Source organism: Pteronotus mesoamericanus, unplaced genomic scaffold (genome assembly GCF_021234165.1).
Source record: "Pteronotus mesoamericanus isolate MK-2021 breed Mesoamerican mustached bat unplaced genomic scaffold, CSHL_Meso_final scaffold_31, whole genome shotgun sequence".
NCBI classification, from domain to species: domain Eukaryota; kingdom Metazoa; phylum Chordata; class Mammalia; order Chiroptera; family Mormoopidae; genus Pteronotus; species Pteronotus mesoamericanus.
In genome coordinates this window covers 6286628-6314404 of record NW_026555312.1, presented here as the reverse complement: position 1 = coordinate 6314404, position 27777 = coordinate 6286628, and the positions used below count along the sequence as shown (strand labels likewise).

General features: G+C 44.8%; 1 protein-coding gene across 1 annotated transcript in view; it reads left to right on the top strand.

Moving 5' to 3' along the window:
- Positions 1 to 11897, top strand: part of ABCA4 (ATP binding cassette subfamily A member 4) — a 125817-nt gene extending 113920 nt beyond the window's left edge. Inside the window, exons 43-50 of the mRNA XM_054592061.1 lie at positions 595 to 701; positions 2724 to 2865; positions 6354 to 6488; positions 7248 to 7351; positions 7431 to 7523; positions 9268 to 9517; positions 10893 to 10979; positions 11895 to 11897. Of these exons, the coding sequence (XP_054448036.1) occupies positions 595 to 701; positions 2724 to 2865; positions 6354 to 6488; positions 7248 to 7351; positions 7431 to 7523; positions 9268 to 9517; positions 10893 to 10979; positions 11895 to 11897 (921 nt within the window). The remainder of the gene's footprint in view (positions 1 to 594; positions 702 to 2723; positions 2866 to 6353; positions 6489 to 7247; positions 7352 to 7430; positions 7524 to 9267; positions 9518 to 10892; positions 10980 to 11894) is intronic.
- The last annotated feature ends 15880 nt before the right edge of the window (positions 11898 to 27777 follow it).

The window sequence follows — 27777 nt, the reverse complement described above, 5'->3', positions numbered from 1 at the left end:
TAACAAGAGAATAACAAAGAGAAGTTTGTTATCATGTGCATTGCATATATGAGGAAACAAATGGCTCAAATGGTTGGTTAGAACTTGGGCTTACATAGCATCTTAGCAAAGGAACAGTACACCGTTAGAGAAGTGACAAAGCAGAAGAAAGGGGCTTTGAGTTTCCAGGATAGCAGATTGTAGGGAGGCAAGTAGATGGGGAACAAGTGGTAAATAATGGCCAGTTAGTGATATTTGTTACGTCACTTCCTCTGGTGCCATCTCCAGGCTGTTAAGGATCTAAAGTTGCCTTCAGTGATCAACTTATCTTTCCTGGTAGAGAAAGGAAGGAAAACACCTTGTAAATTTATGTCCTGCTTTTAGGCAAATAGGGGAAAGGCAGAAAGCTTTTCTGATATTTGCTTCTCCTCAATTGCCTTCAGCCCAAAATCATCCTATGCCAAAGCGGCATATTTGGGGTAGCCTATTCCACTGCCGCACACCACACCGAGCCAGGGGCCTCCTAAAGGAAGCGCACATGCTTTGCTCTAGGGCCTGGCCCTCTGGACCCTCTTGGGCTCTAGGGCCAGGCCAGTTCTGTGTGTTCCCCCTCAGTGCTTTGGCCTCCTGGGAGTGAATGGAGCTGGCAAAACAACCACTTTCAAGATGCTCACTGGGGACACCACAGTAACCTCAGGTGATGCCACTGTAGGAGGCAAGAGGTAAGTGTCCTGCTCGTCCCGTTATCAGGGCATCTCTCAGGTCCTGGGTCATGTCCCCATCTAAGCACAGGGAGGGAGAGCGTCAGGCCCTGTATCTGAGGGTGACATGAGAGCCTGGAGGTCTGTGCAGAGGGGTGGACCTCCCGGTGAGCATAAGCCAAAAAGTCTAAGATAAAGACCTTCTGGAAAATTGAATAGAATTGTGATTGTTAAGAGATTCCTCTGTTTGTATAGATTCTCAGAAAGTTCTGGGATGTACTAAGCCAGTGGTTTTCATCTTTTAGTATCATGGATTCCTTTGAGCATTTGATGAACACTTGTACTTTCTTTATATTAAAAAAAAAATACACCATTGTCCCTCATTACTTCCCTCCACATATTTTTGCAAAGAATTTTGGGGAATTCATTGCGCTGTGAAGCATGTTTTATGGCCTTGCAGGACTCATGGGCCCCAAGTTGAGAACCCCTGCTATGAAACATCCTATCTCTGAGCTTCTAGATGGGGCTAGGTTCTAGGGCCTTCAGGGGCCTGCATTGCCTATTTATGTGCTGATGCTTGGTGCCAGGCGAAGGAATCTTTATAAAGGAAAACCTGGCATGTGCTCTTGGATTCTGGAGGATGCCTTTTGTTCTTTGTAATAAGGTGTGAGTAAACAGACTGGCCCTCTCCAAGCACAGGACAGGAGCTCACACTTGTTCACCTCTTTCCAGCTGCTCCTTGAATAGCAGAGTTCACATACATTAGATGTGCCCAGAGGAAATCTAGGCCCCAGTTTGTAAGTGGCATTAGGCACTGTTCATGTCTGCCCAGCATTTGCCTGACTGGGACCTCATCACCTAAGAGCCATTCTCAACACGGCCCAATGCCTGGCGGGCACGGGGAGTCCTGAGCATACACTTCAACTGGCTCCGACAGGATGAATCTGGTTCCCAGGCCTTCCCTGTTCATCCCTGTTGGCAGGGGTGGAACAAGACCACGGCTGGAACTATATCATCTGCAGATCCAGCTTAGTTTACAGTGAAGATAATGACTTCACAATGGCAACAAAAGGAGTCTTAGGAGGCAGGGTCAGAGGACAGGGGATGTAATGGGATTTGCTATAAGATACCAAGTTAGAGTCCAAATAAGACACAGTCTGATGCTTGGATAGTAAAACCAAGATGGAAGCTAGAAGTAAACTATAGGTTTAAGACACAGGATTGGGGTTCTCTAGTTCAGAAGCTCTTGTGAATTTCACAAAGTATACTCCTTGCTTCCCTGGGTGGTTTTAAGTGGCCCAGCCATACCTGAAGTCATTTTTGTTATAGTGGGGGGCTGTCATAATGGATGGCCTCTCTCTGCCCCATCCCATTGCTTCCATCCTTTATTCATAGACTCTAAGCTGTAAGGAAAAAGGGGAAGAAATTAGATCAGTCTATGGACAGTTTATTTTTTCCATCAAGGCAATGTGTTTTCTAGTAGGGGCAAATATATTAGTCAAAGGGAATTGATAGAACTCAGTTCACTTCATCTCTTCTCCCTATCAACCTCTTGCTCCAGGGTCGGGGTGGGGGAGAGATGATCTGTTTGGTTCCTTTTCCATTGACTGTATCTCTGCCAACAAATACAATGGGGAAGTTTACTTTCATCAGGGACCATGTATCTTCTCTAGCTACTTCCCAAATGTCTTAAAGGGATCAAAAAAATCACTGTTCAACTTCTTAAATCTGATCTTCTCTTTGTTTTTAAACTAGTATGTGAGGCAATCCAATCCAAAACCAAAGCTAAATTGGTTGATAGGCATTCAAATAACCTAAACAGGGAAACTGGAGAATCCGACTGGATTCAAAGCTCAGAACTCCCAAAGTTCACCAGTTTCTGATCAGAGGGCCCCTGCTTTGATTGCTCAGTGTTGAACACATTTCTGAAGCAAAGTGGGAGAAGAGAAAGACAGCTTCCATATCCTGTTGGGAGAATCTCCTCCAGCCCCAGCTCCCTGGTCACGCCCTTTCTGAAAGAAATAATTGCTTTTTTTGTTGCAGTATTTTAACCAATATTTCTGAAGTCCATCAAAATATGGGCTACTGTCCTCAGTTTGACGCAATTGATGAGCTGCTCACAGGGCGAGAACATCTTTACCTTTATGCCCGGCTTCGAGGTGTACCCGCAGAGGAAATCGAGAGGGTAAAAAAGGCTTTGTTGTGGCAACTTAGGAATTTGGTAAACCATAAGGCTATTTCATAAGAGTGCAGTTACTTAGAGATGGGAAAACTGTAGAATGCTATCCATTCATTCATTCAACAAATGCTTTTCTGAGTGTCTACTATGTGCCAAGTCCTGTTCCAAAAGTGGGGGTAGAGCAATGAATAAAACAGACAAAAATATCCCTGCCTTCATATCTCACAAAACAATGTATGTCTTTGTCTTTTCACCCAGAATCCCACTTCTGGGAACTTACCCTGAATGTATGCCTCCCAGAGAACAAAATGCATAAACACAAAGTTATTTATTGCATTTTAGTTGCAAAATATTGGAAGTTAATGCTCAGGAATAAGATGTTGGTTGAATAACTTATAGTTCATACATACAGTAAAACCTTAAATCTCTGTGAACTGATATAGGGTTATTTGCAAGAGATATTTTCAAGTAAAAAAAAAAAAGCAAAGTGGAAAAAAGAATATGATGATGATTTTTATGTAAGAAACTAGGAAAAATAAGAAAGCATACATAAGTCTGCTTATCTTTACAAATAGAAAAGATAAACCAGAAAACAATAAATTTCATCATCAACAAGCGGGAAGTGGGTGAAGGGGACGCAGGAGGCAATGACACCCCCCATGGATATCTTTTTGCATAGTTTTGACTTTTGGAAGCATATTAACATTCTACACATTCAAAAAATAAAACTAAGTAAGCATGGAAAGGGGGTAAAAATGAAAACAAAAAGAAAAACAAAGCCAACTGAAACAAATTAATTCAGTTTTATTTCAAATAAATATTATGTGCAGAAGGGGAGGGGAAGAGCCAATATAAATAGCTAATGTCACAGTACTTGATGATATATCCTCAGTCTCAATGGAGCAGAGGGAAAAAACTACCAATTCTGAGCTCTGTTTAGTCTGTCTATGTTTTTTAGTGGCATGGACAAAGCAGTTCTAAAACAACTTAGATGTGTTATACGGTTCAGTAAGTGAATCAATGTGTTAATGTTGTTGGGAGCCAGAGTTCTCACTGTGGGGGAAGGGACACACAGGCATGGGAAAGTGGAAATCAAGAAATTGCCCTGTGGGGAAGGATTGGAATTAGAGAGATCACTGTAAACTCATGAAATATTCATATGCGTGAGTCCGTGCCTGCATGCATAATATGTTCGTATATATTGCACATATGCATGTATATGTATGTGCACATATGTGTGTATGTTTGTGTTTGTGTGTAACTGAAAGGGCTAAGAAGAAAAAATACCCCAGCAGCACTGAGCAAATTTTGATATCTAATACCATTTCCCACTAAAAGAAACTATGACTCTTCAAACAAATAACAAATTCCAGGTCTGGGACAGCAAAGGTATTAAATCAATCTGGAAAACCTTATGCAAGAAGTAAAGAAGTGTTTAAGAAAAAACAATGAAAGTACGTCACAAACACATAGGAGCCACCCCGAAGGGACTCCCAATGGCCATATGTGGGACAATGTGAGCATCAAAATAATTAACTACTATGTTAAATTCTAAAACACCAGGGCAGGGGATAGGAATTCATAAGCCAATGCTATTAAATGGATAAATAAATAAACAGGAGAGAAATGAGCATTCTTGCTTACAGTCAAATACTGAGAGACAAGTACTTATGTGGAAGAAGTAATGGAGTTGGAAGATCATTTTGCAACAGTTATAGTAAAGATTGGATTAAACAAGAATCATCAATGGTTGATAAATCTAGGGGAAATTTTTTTATGAGAAGCAAGATATTTGTGTGGTTTAAAAATATCTTCCACAGATTGTTTATTGATTGTGAGGGGGAGGCATAATCATTTCACAATGGAGGAATTAGACAACACCTTACCTGGGTGATCAAAATTAACATCACCTGAGAGGCACATCGCTCTCTCCCGCCAACAGATGCAATACCCTGAGAAGGATACAATTTCCCTGAGGTAATATTCTGATTGGGAATACATAAACCTGCGTCTTATCATGAGGAAAATATCAGATAAACTCTAAAGGAACATTCTATTTTAAAAAATACAGGGGCTGTATTTTCCCAAAGAATCAAAGTCATAAAAAACAAAGAAAGAAAAGAAAGGCTGTGGAAATGTTCCTGATCACAGGAGGCTAAGTAGACATAGTGACTAAACAGTGGACACTACACTGTGTCCTGTACTGGCAAGAAAACAATGCAACAAAGGACATGATTGGAACAATCAACAAAACTAAACTATGAACGGTAGATTAGATAAAAAGTATAGTAACAATGCTAAATTTGCTGACACGCATAACTGTATTGTGGTTATGTATGAGAATAACCTTATTCTTAGAAAATAGACACAAATATTTAGGTGTGAAGGGCCATGATGCATCTTTGGGTCTGAAAGTGTGTGTGTGTGTGTGTGTGTGTGTGTGTGTGTGTATTAAGGGCAGGAGAGAGAGAAAGAGAGTAAAGGGTTTATGAGTGTTCTTTTTTTTACTATTCTTATTTTTACACATTTCTGTAATTTGGAAACTATTCCAAGTAAAAAGTTAAAAATGGAGCTTACATTATGGTGGAAGGGACAGATAATAAATAGATATACAGTATATTTGCGAATGAAAAGTCTCGGGAAAGACAAAGCAGGGAAGAACAGTTGGGCTGGGGGTTGTACTTTTAGGTATGGTAGCCCAGGGAAAACCTCACACAGGGAGCAAATTCTGAGTAGAGACATGAAGAAACTCGGAGAGGGGCATGTGGACCTAGGGGAAGAACATTCCAGGCAGAGGTACAACTGTGCAAGACTGAAGCGTCGTGGGTTTATCTCCAGCGACTTCCCTAGTTTTATTCCTGTGCATGCACATGGGCTTGTATGTGCACACACACAAACACATGCCTGTGATTCTCCATGAAAGCTCCCTGTTGAGTTCCCTCAAAGCACTGTTATAATTTGTCATTATCCTGTTTATTTCGATTGTCTATCAATCCCCATCTGTGAGTACAAAGCCAATGGCTATGTGTACCGTTATCCTCCAGCACCTAGTACAAAGCCTGGCTCAGGGTGGGTGCCCAGTATGTATGCATTTGATGCGCAAGACCCTAAGTGTGACCCTGTTCAGGGGTGGAATCAACAGGACCAGCCATCTTCTCAAACAAACCCTAGGACTGTTCCTCTTCTCCAAGCCATAGTCTGGGACACCGGGTAAGAAGCTCTGCCCTGCCCTTTGTAAGGCTGGAGCCCATTTCTCAGGGGGCTGCACCCCCGGGGTGCCGAGCTGACCAAGCTGGAATCTAAGGCACAGAGTGGAAAGGAGATGTCTGGTCCTCGAAGCATGTGCCAGGGAACCTGAGCCATCAGGTGGCACTGTTTCTGCGGAGCTTCTGTCATCTCAGATGTGTGAGATCTGGGAGCTCAAGGCTTTGAACTGGTGGAGGTCTGGGGTGTTTGCTTGTCTTTCTCCAATGGGATTCCTTTCTCTTCCCTAGGTGGCAAACTGGAGTATTCAGAGCCTGGGCCTATCTCTCTACGCAGACTGCCTGGCGGGCACCTACAGTGGGGGCAATAAGCGGAAACTCTCTGCAGCCATTGCCCTGATTGGCTGCCCACTGCTGGTGCTGCTGGTGAGGGGCACCGTGACCTCTGGGGACAGGCAGCCCGAGGGTTGGAACCAAGGGATGCATCTCTGTGGCTGGGTCAGCCTATTTAGAAAATGCAGTGGTCTGTTTTTGCCTGGACTATTCCATATAGTGCTCATTTTAAGGAAATCAGCCCAGCTCTTGGGGGAAACTGGACCCATAACACATTCTCACTGAGTTCCTGGGAAGTCTCTTGCGGGGCCACAGGCTCGCAGCAGGGAAGTTCAGCCCCTCTGTGGAATGTTGGTGTCTGCTCAGAAATGACTTCTGCCAGAGGAGGCCTCTGTGGGATTTGAGGTGGATGGGAGCACTAGCCTGAATCAAAGGGTCATGTGACTGTCACTCAGAACCAAGACCCCTGTGCTCATAGCATCTGGGTTTCATATGTCCATGGGTCGCAGGACTTGGAGGGAAACAGAAAAGTCACTTAAGCTATATCCTTGCCTCCTTCAAATATTGGGAGGTTTAGGGATTTTTGGGCTTGCTCTTTTGTTTTTAAGGTAATCCTACCTTTGCCTTAATCAACTTGAATCCATTTCTGGGATGAAACAGGTGGAGGTGTGTGCATGGTCTGTCTTAACTCTCCTCACTTGCCACCTGCCTTCCATACTCTGTGCCTGGGTACCCCGAGTCTCACTCCATTGGGGAGTGACTTTGTGCATTGCCTGCCAGAGACAGTGCTCAGAGGAAGCCAACCATGGAGGGTGCAGTGAGCCGGGCCTCTGCCCTCTCTGCCTCCCACAGGATGAGCCCACCACGGGCATGGACCCCCAGGCACGCCGCATGCTGTGGAGCACCGTCATGAGAATCATCAGAGAAGGGAAGGCCGTGGTCCTCACATCCCACAGGCAAGAGGTTCCCGAGGGCTGGGGTGGAGCAGGCAGGAGGGAGTTCCCCACCCCTCACAGCCCCTCTCATACCCCACAGCATGGAAGAATGTGAGGCCCTGTGTACCCGGCTGGCCATCATGGTGAAGGGCGCCTTTCAGTGTCTGGGTACCAGTCAGCACCTCAAGTACAAGTAAGGAGATGCTGGGACAGAGGGCACCTTCGTTACCTTCCTGGGGAGTGTGGGGTTTTCAGCCAGGCCCTGTGTTCTCTGCCGATACTTGGGAGGGTCCTAGTGCCCCCTCCCCCCATGGGCAGAGGCAGGTAGTGCCCAGGCCTCATTCTGCAGCGGCAAATGGAGAAAGCCCCTGCACTGGAGGAAGCTCTCTATATTGGGCTAAGTGCCTGAGGTCGAAGGCTCCCTGAGTCTCCAGATGGGGCATTCTGGTTGGGGCAGGTGCAGAGCCTGGCTGGGAGATGGAGGGCCGCTGCCGCTGCCTCCCTCTCCAACCACTGATCCCAGCAACTCCAGGACCGATGGCCTATTCAGGAAGAGCACACAGCCAGCTTAGGAATGATGAGGAAACCAAACAACCTGAGGATTAGTTTTCCATTCTGGCATGTTGCATGCTTTTGAGTTTGAGAAATGACCGTGTGTTATAAAACGAGCCAGAAATGCCAGTATATTGTAAATTGTAAATTGCTATAAATATGTGGTATGAATAATGGTTTCTCTGCCATAACTGACAATCAGTTAAAATAAGATTATGACAATAACGCCATGCTCCCTTGCATTCTGATATGCATTATACACGAGGAGGGGTGAATTTATACTTATCACTTATTTGTTTAACAAATGCTCTTCAAGAACCTGGAGTAGAAATTCCACCGTGCTAGTTGATGAAAGGAACAGTGCTTAACCCCCCTCCTCTGTGCCGAGTTGCACCAGTGGAAGAGCGTTGCACAGTACACGCATCATTCTTACATGCATCCGGGCAGGTTAATGGTTGAGAGAGACGTCTAGTATATTAGTTGCATTTGGATATTTGACCCATGATTTCTTGAGCAATTACAGCTAGGACACTGCACAGGTATCTAGGGGGACTTCTGCATGTGAGGTCACCAGACCTGTGTCGGCAACTTCCTGTGTCTGGGAGACGTGGCTGTTCCTTCCTCCTTTCCCTCTCACTCTTCAATATCCCCATGGAGAGCAGATGAGAGGGAACTACTCCCCGTGGGGAGAGACAGTTTTCCAGAGCTGAAAGGTAAAGGCATTTTATTGTAGAGGGAAGTGACCGACACTTGATCCTGGAGGGAACACTGAAATAAGTTATAACTGACATGGTTATACTGGGATGTACGTGCGTATGGAAGCCAGCTGGCGCTGAACACACTGTGTGATGCACCCGTTCTTCTTTCACCTGGTGAAGGGAGGAGGGAAGTACCTGACCTGGCAGTTCCTTTGTTTTAGAAGCTTCCACAGGGAAATGCTGCCTTTCTAAGCCTGTGCTCACACCTGGCCAGCCCCTTAAAGGGCCAGGCAGCCTTTCCATCACTGAGTGAGCACTGGCTCCACCCACCTTCATGGGCAGGTCAGTGACCTCTGCAGGGAACTAAACCCACCTTTGACTTCACTAGTATGTGAGAGGCAAAGGCCCAGGGACCATCCATGCCTCCAGGGGTTGGACACGGGAAGCTGTGACATAGGTCTGGTGACCCACTCTACCACACAGAAGCATTTAGACTTCTAAAATCTAGGATCAAGCTATTTCTCCAGGAACTGTTGTGGGTTTTCCCCCTAGTTTGAAACGTGCACAAGAGGTTTATAGTGTGGCTTTTAATCCTCAATATTTTCGATGAGTCCATTCCTTATTTTGGGATTGCCTTAGACCCAACTGCTAACAGGCCTGTACCATGCTGCCATGGGCGTCCCCTAGGTTTGGAGATGGCTACATCGTCACAATGAAGATCAAATCCCCCAAGGATGACTTGCTTCCCGACCTGAACCCCGTGGAGCAGTTCTTCCAGGGGAACTTCCCGGGCAGCGTGCAGAGGGAGCGGCACTACAACATGCTCCAGTTCCAGGTCCCCTCCTCCTCCCTGGCCAGGATCTTCCGGCTGCTCGTCACCCACAAGGACAGCCTGCTCATCGAGGACTATTCGGTCACACAGACCACGCTGGACCAGGCAAGTTCCCCAAGGGGCCAGGCGCAGAGCTGGGCTGTGCAGAGGCTGGGCTGGACCGCCCAACTTGGGCTGGGATCCGCCCAACTTGGGCTGGGATCCGCCCCACAGGGAGGCAGGACATGCCTGGGTTTCAACACTCTGGTCCTCCTGTCCATTAGGGTAAAACACCATCTATCAGAAAGTGTTGTCTAACACTGTTTTAATCATCAGCAAATTTCATTGACTTTACGTCATCTTTCCCCACTATGCTATGATTGTATTTCATCCTTCCTGGTTTGTGGTGACTTTTTTTTTCTTTTTCAAATCGACTTTATTGATGCTTAATTTACATTCAATAAAATGCACCCATTTAAGGTGTACAATTGGGTGAGTTTTGATCAACATGTATGCCATGGATCAAGTTTTAAAATGTGGTCACTTTTTATTGTGGTAAAATATATATAACATAATAACCTAGTTTAAGTGCACAATTCAGTGGCATTGAGTACACTCACATTGCGATGTGACCATCACCACTATCCACCTCCAGAAAATTGTTCATCTTCCCAAATAAAAATTCTGTGTCTATTAAACAATACCTCCCTACTCCCAGCCACTTTTAACCATTGTTCTGCTTAACTTTGGCTACTCTGCATAGCCCATATAAGTAGAATTAGACAGTATTTTGTCCCTTTTTGTTTAGCTTATTTCACTTTACATTATGTCCTCAAGGCTCATCCATGTTATAGCACGTGTCAGAATATCCTTCTTTTAAAGGCTGAGTAATGTTCTGTTGTAACATGTGTGTCATGTTTTATTTATCCATTCATCCATTCAGACATATAAGTTGTTTCGGGGAGGGGGTTCTGTTGTTGCTGTGTGTTTGTTTAAATAGACATCCTTAAAAGCTGTTCAGTAAAACAGCAGAAATAGACAAGTGTCTATTTATCCTTTGGGGAGCTGGCTCACCGGCACCTTTTGCTCATCTGCCGTAAGGGCTGTAAGCAGATGAAGGCAGGAGCAGGAATTACGGCCACACTGCACATTGAATAAACAACAGAGGAGAGATGAGATCGGACTCCTGTATTGTTTTTAGTTTCTTCTTCGGAGATGAAGAAGGTGCTGCTACTTGAGATCTGCCTTGCCTTGTACACCCCAAGTCCTTTGAGTCCTCCCACAGGAACTGCTGTAGCTTCGCTCAGAATTCTAACAAGCTCTGTCCAGGGCGCTGGCGGCCAGGCTTCCTCAGGTGGGCCAGCCCCCCATTCTGTGGGACACAAGGACTCCAGCAGGGCTGTATATTAACTGGAAAAGACAAAACAAAGTGGGTGGTGTGTGTGGAAGCTACCATTTTTCTGGAAACATATACCTATTCTTGCTCTTTCCTTGCCTTCAGGTATTTGTGAACTTTGCAAAACAGCAGACTGAAACTCACGACCTCCCTTTGCACCCGCGGGCTGCAGGAGCCAGCCGACAAGCCAAGGTACTCGCCACCCTTTCCCTGTCCTCTGCTCAGTCCACTGGGCCTGAGTGGCACCAAGGCTCAGACTGGCCCCCTGCCGGGCACCCCGCCCAACGACAGCACTCCCCGTCCCTGCCTGTCCCTCCCCTCCAGTTCTGTGCTAAAGGACTTTTCAATCGGTAGTGGTGTGGGTTCCTTTTATAATCAGGAAACCATTTGGATGGTGTGGGAGAGCATTTTTAAAAAGAATTTTCCCTCATGTTTTTGCTTATAGCAAAAAGAATTTAGATTTTGGGAATAAGAAGCAGGGAAATAGGAGAGAATATAAAAATATCTTGACTATTGGGCTACTTGGCATCTATGTCTGGTCATGCGCTTGAGTTTTGAAGGAGAGGAATTAACTGGCACTTCATGTCCATGGTGGACACGTTTGGTTAGAGGGAGAGTTATTGTCTGTTTTAGGAGGAGGGCTCTTTGTTCTTTTTAAAACTATCAAGGCAATGGAGGAAAAAGCAATAAAAGGTATGTATCCTGGCCTGTGATAACTCAGAAATAAGTGCTTCCAGGTTCCTGCCCTGGCCTGGCGCCCCAGCCCCATGTAAGGAGCACCCCCACCCCATCCCTGTTCCGGGGGCAGGGAGAGAGAGAGAGAAAGTGCTGCAGGAGGCACCAGGATCCAGGTGCCTTGGTTTAAGCCTGGGATTACAAAGGGACAAATTAACTCAGCCTTTCTCTTTAGACTTACCCGGAGAGTAAATCAAATAAAATCAAAACACTTTTTCAATCAGCAAAGATGTGCAAAATTTTATTTCCCATAAAATTCTCATTCCTTCCACCAGTTTCTTAATTGCAAGAAAAACCAAATACTGCTAATGATTTAAACACTGCTTTCTAAGATCATGCTTATGGAGAATTTTCCCCCTTCCTTTTGACTAGTAGAGGCATAATGGCTACTTGGTAAGGTAGACTTTGCCCCTCATCTCCCCAGAGGGCCCAGAAATATCTAAGTAAAGGTTCCAGTCCAGGAAAAGTTAGTTTTGCTAAGATTTTTCAGCCACATCATATATAGGTCTTGAACTTTGTTTACACCTGTAGGAAATTATTCTTTGAAAGCCATTTGCAGTTATGAATGTTTTTATAACTCAGAATATATTATGGGGTAGTAAAAGTGTTGCCTACAACTGCCAATGTTTTTCTTCCACCTTGCATATTCTCTCTTAAAGGGCTAATGCTAAGCCATCTCAGGGTCAAGCGAGAGGGCTGATGGCCTATGATCTCTTCGGCAGTTCATTTCAAACCTGTCTTCTTGGCCTTTAAGACAGGAAGAGCCTTGTAACTTTCTTGGGCTATAAAGCAAACCTGTAGATCCCACGGCAGCCTTTGGAAACCACCCATCGGGTATAGCTAGCTTCCCTCTAAGAGGCGAACGTGTACACACAGAGAGGGTATGAGTCTTTATGACATCTGCACCATAGAGCCAGAGAGACCTGAGGGGCCATCCCACCCAAACTTTTTACAGACACACAAACAAGCATAGCCCATAACCTTGGGGATCTGACAGAATCACAGTGCCCTTGGCTGAGCTTCTTCCAGCAACTAATTGATGACTAGTTAACTTCTAAAATCTAAAAGCCATCACACCATCTCTTCAGCAGACTGAGATGACAAAATTCTACCTGATCTCTTTCCGCAGGTCTGATCTCCTTCCACACTGTTCACTCGCTGCAGCTGGAAATGAACTCCAGGCAGCTGGAAGTGCAGGAGCCTTTATGTATGGCCATCCAACTCAAGCAGCCCACATAAGGCAGGCCTTGGCAGCAGAAACATACACCTGTGGGGCATACAGAGAACGCCAAAGGGGGCTTTTCCAGAAGGGAGCCAAAACGGACTGGTTCACCTGGGACACCTGATGGTGAAACTGACCAACCCAAAGAATGCAAACACCCTTTTCATCCAGACCACAGAAGCAGAAGTCCCAGTTCATCCTGCCAGTAGCTTTGAGCTCGATATCATTCTCATTCAAGTGGATCTGCTTTTCTTTGTCTGTCTGTCTGTCTGTCTGTTTTATTTATTTATTTATTTTTAAGATTGTATTTATTTACTGTTAGAGAGAGGGGAAGGGAGAAAGAAAGGGAGAGAAACAGCAATGTGTGAGAGATACATTGATTGGTTGCCTCTTCCTTACATGCCCCCAGTGGGGGACCTGGCCTGCAAGCCAGGCACGTACCCTGACCGGGAATCAAACCAGCAACCTTTCGGTTTGCAGGCCAGCACTCAGCCCACTGAGCCACACTGTCCAGGGCTGTGTCTGTTTAATTTTTAAGGAGAAAATAAAATGCAAACATACATTTATCACACACTCTCCAGCGTGCATCATCTGGTACTGTTTTAGACATAATTCGTGCCCAGGCAGCTTCCTGTCATTGTGTGCACTTCTGTGGGAGTTACTGCTGCCGCATTGCCAGTCATGGCAAGATTCTGCAACCCTGGGGTGGAACTGAATGGGCTGGTCTCGGTGCTTCATGTCAAGCCTGTTTTATAGGATTTGAAGAAAACACCCAATTGGCACCGCATGTGATCATTATCCATTGTTAACTGGGTATTATTTGAATCTAAGTTTCACGTCTGTTTGCTCAGCTTATTTGAGTGCCCACCCCATAGGTATAATTAAGACAAGAGAAGAAGAGGCAAGGACAGGCGAGAGAGAATCTTTGATTGGATATGAGATCCGACATGTCTTTGTAACTGTTTAAAGATGCAAGGCCTCATTCATACAGAACCATTCCCTTCCCGCCGTGCTGACGTGTGCACCTTCCGCAGTGATGATATGGAGCAGTGGTTCACAGCATATCTCACTGTTCACATGAAAGCTCACCAAGAATCAGAAAATAACAGTTTCAAACCAAACCATTTCAAATGGCTCATGGACAAGAACAAATGGACTCTCTTGCCAAGGCAGTCTCCTCCCCACGCCCACAGATGGCTTCCTAGTTGGAACATTTTGTGGAGCGGTGCCTCTCAAAGCACGTTCTATCATGGCTGTCCTCCAGGGCTGGGGGCAGGGGGGCGGCGGGGGCAGGAGAGGCAGGAGGGAGAGAAAGATGCTGAGACCCAATACCTGTCACTGAGAAGGGGACATGGAAGAAAGTGAGCACAAGGTGCCGGCATTTTGCCTGAGGAAGGAGAGTCCTGGATTTCTCCAGCGGCAGACGGAAGGCAGGAGGCTACCCAGTTTTAAATCCTGCACAGCTACTGGCTGGCCACTTTGTAAATAACTGTTGAGTTTATAAAACTCGTAGCCTCAGAGTGTAACTTGGTTTTGACTTAAAAAAAAATCTACCAGTAGCCAAAACCATTTAAACTTGGGTTAGAAGAGAGCTTAGGGAAGCTCAGGAGTGTGCTGTTGATACTCAATATAATGCGAGTACGTCCTGGCTGGTTTTGAAATTTAAATTAGCAACTACAACATCACAGGGGCACAGATGAAGTAGGGAGCAGGGACCACTGTCATTCCTGGTGTTGGGGGTTGCTAGGGTTTTAGAGAGGCATCATGGACTGGAAGGAGTCAGGTGTATGTGATATATCTCACCCTGCCTTGGGCAGGAAAGTTTGGTTTTGCTGTCTGTCTCTACTGCACCTAAGCTCTCCAATAGCAAGGACGGTGTTTTGTTTTGTTTGTTTTTTGGAATTTCCTCTAGCTTCCGTCACACAGAAAACACTCAACAAATGCTTACCAAACTCAATACTATAAAAATCCAGCAAAACATATACAGAAAAGAACTAGGTCCAAGAAAATGATGTCTTCAAAAAGCTAAATAAAGACAGCGGCACAGGGCAAGGGGAGCCTCAGCAATGTCACGCTTTAAAAATTCACAGTCCCAACTATAAGCAGGGAAAAAAATCAAGGAGGAGGTGGTGGGTTGCTTGGATTTAAGTAGTTTTCAAGTTGGAAGCTTGGCCCAGATCTCCTCAGAACATGGTAGTCCATTGAAAGACCTCACAATCTGGTTTAAGAAGGGAGGTTCACAAAGAAAAGGAGAAAATGGAGTCAATTCAGAAAATAAGACCACATAGGGGATGTTACAGAAATACAGCTTGCTGCTAGGTTTTCTAAGATTCTAGTTCTTCTCTGGGGAGCTCAAGATTTTGAAATAGCTGGAATCAACAGTAAATATCTTGCCATGACCAATGTGGCTCAGTTGGAACATCATGCCGCAATCAAAATCTTGTGGGTTTGATTACTGGTTGGGGCACATACCTAGGTTGTGGGTTTGATCCTCAGTCCAGGCGCAAAGCTACTCGATGTTTATCTCTTACATCCATGTTTCTCTCTCTGAAAAGCAATGAAAAAATGTCCTCAGGTAAGGATTTTAAAAAAGAGAGAGAATCTCTTTTACTATGAGTAAAAAGATCACGGAGACCTTCACTTGCGCCTGCTGCTATGGCTAAGTAAAGATAGAGGAAGGGGGAAGTGGGGAAGGCAGCAGGTCAGCAAAGCTCTGGGCTTGGAAAAAGAGGTCTCTGTGACACCCTGGGTACTTGCACCTGGGCCACTGATGAGGAGGAAGTTCTGTACCAGCAGGCCTTTGGGGCTCTTGGAGAAAAGAAGGCTTCCCCTAGAAACATGGCAGCATCACCCTCAAGGGATAGCTGCTTCAGGCACCAGAAGAACTCAGCCCACTGGGCCCAGGGTATTCGGGCTTGGTTTCCTCAGTGTGGTCATTCGGTGCCTCAGTGGGTCACCTGAGATGTACAGTTTGAGTTTACTAATGCTCACAGGGCAGAATTGCTGGTGCATTTTGTTTAAGGTGGTTGTCAAGTTTGGAAAAGCTTAGATACTACAAGTTTCAGATTCCTAGAACCACAGGCTCATAGAGCTAGAAAATATCTCAATTAAAAAAAACTAAGTCCATATATGTTTGTTTTGCATTGTTTTAATGGAAATGGAAACCAAATTTCAGAAAGATTAATTTACCTGGCTGTCCGTTTAGCCTTCCCTGCAGGCCCTAGGCTGGGCCTCCTGTAATTTTTTCACTCCCAAGGCCAAAGAGAGATATGCCCACGAGACCCAGAACTCAAGAATTCTAAAGCCTGCTTTTGGGGCCTTTGTGGGCTTCTTTCTTGGTCAAAGTTGGTCCTTGATCATGCAGGCTCATGTCTATACATGGAAAATCACGAGAGAGGTGGAAGGAGGGGTGAGCCAGGAGACAACCGGCTCGGCGCCTACTAGATGGTATAGAATTTTTAGTTGACCCATTACTAATGATGTTAACTTTGATGACTTGATTATAGAAATATCTATCAGACTTCTCCACTGTAAAATTTCTCTTTCTCCCTTTGTAATTAAGTATTTTGTGGAGATGTACTTTTGAGACTATGTAAATTATGCCATTCCTCTTCAAACACTTAATATAATCATTTGTTTATTTATGTGTGCAAGTATTCAAAGTTTCCTATTTTATGCAATGGATTTAATTCTTTATTATTTATTTCAATGCTCAATTTGTCTGTGATTTAGGCAATGGAAATCATCTAGCTGACTTCTGTGTCCTTTTAATACATTTCACATCATTCTTTGAGCACTTCCTTGGTTTTTGGCAGAACAAGACGTTTCAGGGTTGTGTTGTCATTTCCCCGGCTGAAATTTCCCAAAGAGCCCTGGTTTCTTTTAGGGGATATGCTACTGGGAAGCCAACATCTAGATTCTCTCAATGGACAGTTAGAGCTTATATATGTATGTACATGTGTACATAGATAAATAGAGAGATAATAGACACACAGATAGCCATTTATCTATATTTATTTCTATATATATTAATGTATGAATTGACAATCATGAGTTCACACTGATACTTCTGATTCTAATCTAACAACACAGGAGTCACTTTAATTTTCTCCTATTCCATATTTGTAATTCCCTTCTCTGACAGGCTGGCCTCTCTCTATCTCTAATATATTCATATACATATTTACTTATTTGATCGATCCCCCTGGATGTAACTCATATCCCATCTCTGCCACTGTTCTTGTCCCTGCGTGGATCCCACCTCACATGACCAGGGCTCTGATACCCACCCTTTCCTCTCCATCCTGTTCAGGCTCTAACTCCCCACATTCCCTGGGCCATTCCCACCACATCAACACCCTCCTCACCCTGACTGGGGTCCGACTCAGGGCACCTTCCTACATGGAAGCCCTCAGCACCCCACTGAGTCTCTTTCACCTGACTCAGGGTCACTGAGGCTCCCCGTTCAGTCCCACATGGACATCTAGCCTTTCCTACCTCACTTAATGGCCTTAAAAATAATTAGTTCAGAAAAGGAAGGGAACAGAAAAGGAAAAGGAAAAGAAACTGGAGGCTACATTTGGAAAGTCAAACTTGAAAAATTTACAAAGAAAATATAAGTCTTCATCATGTTGGGACAAGAAAAGTTTTCTTTTTAAATTTTTTTGAATCCTCACCCAAGGATACGTTTATTGATTCTAGAGAGAGAGGAAAGAGAGAGAGAGAGAAACATTGATCAGTTGCCTCCCATAGAGGCCCCAACCAGAGATCAAAACCACAACCTAGGTATGTGTCTTGACCGGGGATAGAACTCCCAAACTTTTGGTGTACAGAGCAATGCTCCAACCAACTGAGCCACCTGGCCAGAGTAAGAACAGTTTCCTTAAACAATAACGTTGGCACTAAGCACCAACTAACTATGGGCCAGTCACTGTTTTGAGCACTTTACATGTTTAATCCCATAGTCCTTACAGCTACCTAATAAGAAAGAAATATGGTTATCTCCATTATCTCCATTTTATAGACAAGTTAACAGAGGTCCAGAGAGATTACCTTAAACTAAATTGAACAGTAGGTGGAGCTGGGATTTAAATCCATGTAGTCTATCCCATACAAACTAGACAAACACACATGTGCACATAAACACAAACACATACCCCATAGGAGAAAAGAGTCATTCATTTGAATATATTAAACAAAACATAAAAATCATGTTGAATATATTAAACAAAACATATTCTAAAAAATAAAGATGGACTGCAGGCAGGAAGAAGCTATTTTTAATATACATAACAAACAGCCCTGGCTGGTATGGCTCAGTGGGTTGAGAGCCATTATATGAACCAAAAAGTCCCTGGTTCAATTCCTGGTCAGGGCACATGCCTGGATTTCTGACTAGGTCCCTGGTGGGAGATCTGCAAGAAGCAACCAATTGATGTTATTCTTGCACATTGATGTTTCTCTCCCTCTCTTTCTCCCTCCTTCCCCCGTCCCCAAAAATAAATTAAAATCTTTTTAAAAAATACATAATGAAAAGCATTAGTATCAGATATAAAGAACTTCTCTAATTCAATGAGATAAGGCAACCAAAAGAAAAATAAGCAAATATATGAATAAGCACTTTACAGAAGAGGAAACTCAAATGGTCACCTCATTAGGTTTCCACAGTCCAGGAAATGAAAATCCAACGGGGTACTCTTTTGTACCTACCAGATGGGCAAAAATTAGAAAGTGAAATTGTCTTTGTCAGTTTGGGCTGCTATAACAAAGTACCACAGATTGGGTGGCTTATACAAAACAAATATATTTTTCACAGAACTGAAGGCTAGAGGTGGGAGACCAGGGTGTCAGCACAGTCAGGTTCTGGTGAGAGCCCTCTCCTAGGTTTCAGACTGCTGACTCCTCCTTGTGCCCTCACATTGAGGAAAGAGAGTGAGCTAGCTAGCTCTCTGGCCTCTTTTTTCTTATGAGGACCCTAATCCCATTCATGAGGGCTCCACCCTTATGACCTAATCAACCTCCCAAAGGCTTCACTTCCTAATGCCATCTCATGGGAGGGAGGGGCACAAACATTTAGTCCATAAGAAATACCAAATCAGGCAAGGCCTTGGGGCAATGGGATGCTCACTGCTGGGGAGTGTGTGTGATAGAGGCCCCCATGACCGCTCGCATGTTCAGAGATTGGCTAGGAAGACTTACAGGGTTCAGCATATAGTTGTTCTCATGGCTAAGATTTATTACAGCGATGCAGAAAAACCGCATAGACAGATCATAAGGGAAAAGATGGGGCCGGAGTCTGGGGGGATCCACACACAGCAGTGAAGACACAGCAACGTGCATGTGGAATTTGTGCCTTGGGAGGCCCATTAAAGACTCAGCGCCCAAAGGCCCTATTGTATCACATAAGTACCCTCTAACTAGCATGGTCTAAAATTCCAGACTCCAAGAAAAAAAGTAGATGTTAAGCATAAACCAATGTGTGCACAAGTCTAGACATAGGACACTCCCCATTATCAGTTAAAAAACAGAAAGAACGCAACAGATATCCCAGTTCCCAGAACCCAGCCAAGGGCTAACCTCGCAAGCCAGCCCTTCTGAAGACAGCAGCTTCAGGAGTCCCATGTGAGCCCTTTTCTGCAGACAGTATACATGGATGTGACCAGTTTGACCAGCAATTTGGCAAGATGTAATGGAGCCGAACTAAGTCTCCTCCTAGGTCCAGCCTGTCTGAGGGAAACTTTGTACGTGGGCGCATGGGGGCATGTTCAAGTGTGCTCCTTGTAGCCTTGCTTCTGGTAGCAGAATAGTAAAGAAAATCTGAATACTGAGCAACACATTGGAAAATGAAATATGGCCTACTCATGCAATAAATGTTATGTAGTAATGGAAATGGATGAATTAGAAATATAGGTTTCAACACAAAATGGTTAACAAAAGTCTGTAAGGGCAGAAGGATAGGAATAGCAAGTCCCTTCCTGGCCACTCAATCTAAAATTTCAACTGCCCCTAAACCTATCCTACTAGTAGATTCCCTTTTCTACCTTTTCTTATATTCTTAGCAGTTGTCACTATTAAACATACTATATGTTTTTACTTACTTTTCTTGTTTATTATCTCTCTGCCCCTCTAGAATAAAAACTCCACTAGGGCAGAAATTTTTGTTTTAATTACTTTTTTGTGGTTATTTACCAATCCATTTTTAAATTTTCGACATTACAGAACTAAACTGAAATACATTAACATTCCAATCTAACGCTTCTCATCAAATAGAAATAAAATTCCTCAGCAAGAAAAACCCCAAAACAAAACAAAAAAGCAGAAAAAAGCTTAGAAAACTAAATATGGATCCCAGCATTAACAGCTAAACAGAGAATGTGATTTTAAATTCTCAGCAAATGATGAAGTTGTGCTGAAACTGAACACTTACAAATTATTTAAAGCCTGGAATGACCAGCCAGAAATTACACAGTTGGATCATGGCAAACAGCAGGAGAGGTTCTGAGTGAACCTATGCGATTCCAGCTGTGTTCTACACCCTCCTCAGACGAAAGTCGGGCACTGATTAGATATTGGGCCAAACTTATACTGACAGCAGAACCAGTAATAGTAACCTGTCCACCAGAAGCACCTTCTACTGAGTTGGCAGTTCTGATGTGGACCCTGGACATCTGGCAGACCTCATTAATTGGTGGTGGTGCCTTGGCCAGACTTAGTGGAAAAATGATGTGTTGTCTTTGAATTGAGTAGGTATCTAAAGGTGGTCCCTCCAGGCCGTGGGCGGTATGGAGGAAGCCCACAGCATGACTCCACTAATCCTGACCCCCCTCACAGATGCTGGAGAGCTGGCTGGCGTGCACTGCTATGGAGCGGCATGACTGCCCCGCGGGGAGCTGGAGAGAGCGACTCCAGCACGGTCAGGCAGACCTGACGGCACCCTTGGTGACAGGCTGTGGCACACCAGCTCAGCGGCGCTGGTCAGCATAGCCCCCTCCTCTGGCGGGGGAAACGGTGCCTGGCCATAGTAGCTACTCAATAAGTATCTGCTAAATTAAGCAATGAGCAAAGTATGATGCCATTTTTATAAAACTTAAAACATGGAAAAGTAGTAAAGATTATTTATAGACACGTGTATATGCAGTAAAAAAAATACTAGATATGCATGGGGATTATAAATACTGGACTTCAAGAAGCAATTGTTTCCAGGTGGGGAGGAAGGAGAACGAGACAAGCGAGAGACACAATGGAGGCTCAGCTGTGTGTGTAATATTTAAATTTCTTAAAAACATCTGACGGAAACCTGGCAACATGTTCAAAGTGACAAAACTAGGTGGTGGGTATAGAGACATGTGTAAGATTACTCCCTATATTTTCTGTATGTTTGAAATAGTTCATTTTAAAAATATCCTACCCAGAGGCAATGTCTCATTCCACCGAGGATCCGAGGCTGCCTTTCATTCCCATGATTACTCACAGCAGTGTGTGGGCAACTCCTTCAAATGAAGACTTACTCCACTTCTCTCATCCCTGCTACTGACTCATAGGACCTCTGATATTGAATCTTTACTTTTGCATTGCATGATCTTTATGGTGTCTTACTACAAAATGGATTTTCAGTGAATACTGAATTGGGTGGACTCATGCTAATTTGGGAAATAGCAGGCTGAACTGGCTACATAATTTTGGAACCCCAGGGCAAAATGAAGATGTGGGTGTCTTGTTAAAAGATTATTTAGAATTTCAAGATGGCAATAGCAGAACATTAAATCAAGTGCAAGGACCTTCTGAGTGTGGAATCCTGTGCAACCGCACAGACAGGCCCCACACCCATGAAGCCGACCCCAAGGGCGTGTGTGGAATGCAGACCTCGTGAAGTATGGGGGCTGGGGGAACACTTCAGAAGTTATAGAAATGTCTAACCACTTTGCTATGCACCTGAAACAAATATAATATTGAATGTCACTGTAATTTAAAAACTAAAAGTGACAATGTCACACTTTTAATTTTTTAAAAAGGCATCAGAATGATTTAAGAGGATAGGATGTGGGGAGGCTGCTGCTTCTTCTCCCACAATATCCGAGTAAGGACTTGGTGCATAGTTGCTCAGGTAGGGACTGCATTCCTCAAGCTTTGTAGTGTGGTGTGGTCTTGTCACTAAGTTCACTTGAGCAGAATGAAGTGCCCCTCCACGCTCTCTTCCTAGGTTCTGCTGACTGGAGCTCAGCTTCAACCATGGAAACAGCCTAAGGACTAAGGATGACAGAGCCTCAGTGTGGAAGGACTCTGGGTCGCTGAGTGTGTTGTGTGTGTGTGCAATACATCACACTCCTCATAGATCATTAAGTGGCCCAAATTAGTGTGTCTCTGGTTACAGCATCTAGCTTGGTTGACTTAAGTGATGTGATATCATTTTTGATTCACCCGAGGGCCCAAAATAAGCACTTCTAGACAGAATCTGATGCTGTAAACAGGCCCATGAGCCCTGTATGCTGGCAGTAATGGGTCCTGAGCCAGCCCAAAGAAGGACCTTGACTTAGAGGGGAAGTAGATTGGGCTACCCATTCGAGGTAGAAGCACACACACTCTCCCCAAATAAACTCAAACAGCTCCATTGGGGGGTTAAAGCTCCTCAGCAGAAGAAGTCTGGAAACCCCTGCATAGCGATCCAGGTGTCCTCAGGAGTACCCAGAGCCCTTCCTGCAAGCCAGGCGTGGGCTGCCATGAACCCAGTGGCCGGCTCCTCACTAACAATCAGGGACTCTTTCTCTGGGACTCGGAGTAAACAAGATCGCTGGACCTGAAAACCAGCAGGGCTGAGTCAGATGAACCAGGGAAAGAGGTTGTTTATCAGCTGGATTGAAACTCCAAAGAGTCATCTAGTTCCCAGCAAGGCTACAAAAAGATCCCAAGGCATGTTAAGCCCCACATCCAACCAGCTCCTCACCAAATAACATTCAAGTGTCAAGGATCAGGTGTTACATAACACAACACACACGCACACACATGTAGCTTTCTTTGGCAAAAGGCTTTGGCTTTTATAACCACATTCTGCTTAAATTTTCTCAGGAGTTTGGGTTGGTTTTTTGGGGTTTTTTTTTAAAATAGCTACTATTAATGAATATCCATGCTTGGTCTTTCTATTTCAGTGAAAAATGGGCCAGCTATCTAAAGATGCTCAGACAGAAGGAAACTAGGGTGTCTAACCCTGGGCCTTGCAGAAAGGAATACAGAATTTGTCAAAGCATGCCACTGTGCCACTGAGAAGATATATTCTGTAATTAACATTTTAAACAATATTTAGCATGTCTCCAAGAGACAGTCTGGACTCTTCACTAGAGCCAGTAAAAAAGAGAAGATTTAAGGAATTTGTCCCAGGCCAGAGGGAGACTCTGTCAGAGCCAAGATCGGGGTCGAGTCTTGACGGCCCCAATTCTGTCTTCGGCCCGCATTCATGTCCTCCCTTTAAATTAAAAAGAACAGTGGGCCTCCTGGCTGGTGTGGCTAAGTAGATGGAATGCTGACCAGTGAACCAAAAGGTTGCTGGTGCAATTCCCAGACAGGGCACATGCCTGGGTTGCAGGCCAGGTCCCCAGTTTGGGGCATGCGAGAGGCAACCGATCAATGTATCTCTCTCTCTCTTTCTCCCTCATGCCCCCGCCCCGACCCAGGTTCTCTAAATCCTTAAAAATAATAAAGAAAGGAAGCAAAGGAGTTAGGGGGGAAAAAACCAGTGGAGAAACAGACCAGTATCATGCAAAGGTCAAAACTGCATGTACGTACTTGTTGAAAGCATGGAATTTCTACAATAAAGGAAAGGATACATCACAAGGCTTAAAATACTAATGAGAAGTGCACCTTGGGAATGGAACAGCAACATAGGATGGAGAAGGGAGCTGAAAAGAAAGTGCAAATGTATGCAGAGAGATGACAGGGTGGCTGTCCACCCTCTGGAGGCGGGTAGTCACCCAAGATCATATACACAGTGCCCAGGACAGAGGCTAAGGGACACAGGGACAATTTGCCTTCACGAGAGTCTCGACAGCCTGGTTCCATGGGAAATCTGATGAATAAACATTGTTTCACTCAACTTTTTCATAAAGTGAAAAGAATGGCAGATACTGGCCTATCTGGAAATAAAAAGACAAAAAAAAAAAAATTAAGAAAGCTAAAGAAACATGAGTGGTGAGACATTTAGAATAAACATCCAGGTCCTGACATTGGGATCCAGGAACAGACTCAGTTCGTGCAAGGAGGACAGTCAGGAGCTTCCTGTCAGGCCAAGGATGCAAAGGGCATGCAGAGTGAGTTAAGCAGGCAGCGAGTGTTTCGGAACCTGCATCGTCTATCAGAGACAACTGCAAAAGGAAAAAGGCTCACAGCTTCAGGAGTTTACTAAAGTTTCACACATGCCAACTCAAAGGCTTGCTTTTTTATGATCTGACTTAATTTGGGTGGGGGCAATTAAGAAAAAGGGTGATTTAGAGTTGGCCAGAGCAGATAGAGAGACGGTGGCCTTTTAAAACCACAAACACACAGCAGCACAGTCAGAGAGAGAAGCTGAAATGAGAGGGCTCGCTTCCTCTCTCAGCTCTTGACCATGTAAGGACACAACAAGAAGTCAGCCATCTGTCTTCCCAGAACTCAGCCATGATGGCATCCTGATCTCGGACTTCTAGCCTCCAGAACCGTGAGAAAGAAATTCTGTTGTTTATTTTTAAAATAGAGAGAGCATGGAGAAGCAGCTAAGAATTTTCTCAAGGGGCCCAGCAGGCCCCGTTGCCTGTGTCCTGTAGCTGTCATATCCCCAGGAACACACCCCCAGGGCCCACAATGGCCCTGACCACCCAAAATGAGGCCTTTGTTATGAAACTTCACCATGGGGAAACTTCACCAGGGAGAGGGATCACGCAGCCCCGGGAGCTCCTGGAGAGTGATGCTGACTTCACCTTTTCTAATCTTCACAGCTCTTAGTCAAGTTTTTGCCCAACTCCTGACTTTCGATGGTGGTTCATGGCTCCCACCTCAATTGCTGCCTTCAGGACTTGGTGAGGCTACTTGATCTACACAGTGTCGACCCTTGGTACATCCCCCAATGCCAAACAGACCTCTGCCTGCTTTCTCCCTGGGGGTCCTGGGATAGAACCTCTGTCTTAGTTTCAGCCCCAGGGTTCCCCAGCTCCCGTCTGCAGCCCACCCACCCAACGCCCCCGCTGTCTAACTTCAGCCCCATGAACATGGTTCTGCACTTAGGATGGAGTCACACTGTGGTTATACCTTTATTTGTCATTTGTTGCAAATTACAATTTGCCTAACAACCTCAAAGTGTACACGGTTAATCTCATAGCCTGGGTTTATTCCTACTTTATTTATCTCTTTGTTGTCTCTTGAAGAGACCAGAATTTAAAAACAAATACCACAACCACTGTTTGGGTTTTGTTAAAAAGATGTGTTCAACCCAAGTAGATCGAGGCACTGGTGCCTCTAAATTATGAACCTGATTCACTCCCAATTGTTCGTAGCCACTATGAAGGACCAGAAAGCATAGTGTGCACTGGGGCACTAAGAACAAGACACAGTTCCCATTCTCCTGGAGCTCATAGTCCAATGGGGAGTAGACAGCTACCCAAGTGGTTATGAGAAGTAAGCAGAAGAGGCATGTCTCATCCAAAGGAGACAATGACTGAGCTAATAGTTAAGAAAATAAAAGAATAACAAGGGGAAGGGGAGAAAGGGGGAATGGGAGGGAGAGTGTTCTAAGTAATGGGTGCGGCATGAGGGTGAGAGACCTCAATTCTGTGAGGTGCATCAGCTTGGCTAGAAGTGGGGGTTGTGGGTGGGCAGGTGCTTCCAGAGGGATGAGAAGATGAAAATGGGCAGATCCACATCCTGGTGAGCCATGTACTCCAGGCTAAGCTGTTTGGACTTTATTCTGTAATGTACTTGGCTTCTCAAACTTAAGGGTATATAAGAATCAGTGGGGGAGATTAACAGTAGGTTCCTGAACCCAGTGCAGAAATTCAGATTCAACAGATCATGGAGTGGATCCAGAAACCTTCATTTTAGTAACTACTTCCTTGGCTGGGTGAGTTTAACACAGAGGATGACTGAGTGACCCTTTCCCAGATACAGCTGCAAGAGACGTGGAGCCACAGAGGGTGGTGTGATCAGATCTGTTTGAGAAAAATCACTCTGGCAGAAAGTACCCCACACATGCTCACGCAGCAAAGCCCCCAATCCTTTGATAATCTCCCAGGAGTATTCTGCTGTCCGGGGGCTGCAAAGCTCAGGGTTGGCTCTGAAACAGTTTCCTGAGAAAAGGGACCACTGGGAAGGTCATGCTTGAGTGATCCTGGACTGTTCAGCTTTGGACCTTTTGTCACCCAAAACTCAGGGCAACAAGATGTGCTGATTACAAAAGCATGAAAACCCAGGGGCCCCATGCCCACAGGTGACTTCTGGATTCTGGGAGCCACAAGCTCTGCTGGGGGCTGGCGCCTGGAGCAGACCCATGTGCAGTCTAGCCAGGGCTACAGGAGCTCTGACTGGACAGAGCTCCATGAGGACAGAGCCTGTGCTCATTTGGTTAACAAAAGCCCAAGGGGAATTTGGGTGCAGACCGCATCAGCTCTTTACCCCTGAAATGCCAATTATAGCATCTCAGAGAGCTGAACCTATCCTGAATAATGGAGCTTACTTTCTTGAAACCAACAGTGATAAATGCATTGATACACATTTTGTAGTGGCTACAACAATGACATTACAACCAAAAACTTGTCCACTCATTACTTGGCAATGCCTCATTGTTTGAGCTGGATTTCTACAGAACGTGCCTTCTTGTAACCTGGTGATTCTGAGCGTGAAACCAGGCTGACTGACCCAGGCTGATGACGAGGTGATGTCCACCCCACGTCGGTGCTCAGCACACACACCACCCCAGGATCCAGGCTCCGTGAGCCTTCGGAGCCCAGAACCTGCCCCATCGTCCCACGCCTTCTGCAGCAAAAGTCATATGTCTCCCAAAATTGGAAAACGCTAGAATGGGTAACATTCTGTTTCATATTCCACCATCTCAGAGGGCAAGAACCATGTCTTGGGCTTTTTTTCCCCCGGCTCCCTACACCAAGCAGATACTCAGATGAGCAGGTTTGAAATGGTCAAGGGGCCTCTGTATGGGTGGGCTGGGCTTCACTTTCAGCCCCCCAGCCAAAGTACCAACAGCTCAGCTCTGCACCTGCCCAGTTACCAGCTTCTAAACTGAGACATTTGTTTCCCAAACACCGTCCCCCCAGCCCCGCCCCTGATTTCAGCTTGTGTTTAGCAGGATTACCCTTTCACCAGCTGAATCCTGACTGGTATTTGGAGGGATTGAGCCTCATTGGCTATCTGACTATCTGATACCATAGAGAGTCTATAGAAGAAAATGGAAAAATTGTCATGTTCAAGGGCTTTAAACAGCCATTAGGAGACGATTCCATTTAAATCAGGTACAGAGGCCTAACTCAAACATTTTGGCTTTTCCATGTCAACTTGTCAGTCGGTGTCTAGACCATAAACATTTTTTTAAATTTAATCTTTATTGTATTTTTTTCCATTACCATTTAGTTGCCTTACGCCCCCTCTCCCCAGCAATCACCACACTGTTGTCTATGTCCATGAGTCCTTTTTCCTTTTTTTTCAAACCCCCGCCCCCTGACTGCCACCCCAAATGGCTGTCATCTGCTCTCCAACTATCACCTGTCATCTGTCTCTGTTTTGTGTATTAGTTCGGTTTGTTCATTAGATTCTACATATGCATAAAATCATATGGCATTTGTCTTTCTCTGACTGACTTATTTCACTTAGTATGGTGTCCTCCAGGTCACTCCATACTGTTGCAAAGGCTAAAATTTTCTTGTTTTTCACGGAAGCTATAAACATGTAAACATCATTTGTGTGTATGTGTAATATAATAACGTTGGTGAATATGTAGTTAATACCTAAAAAAAAAAAACTCTGAGAAACACCAACCTAATATTATTAATTGAAGAGTAAGTTTGA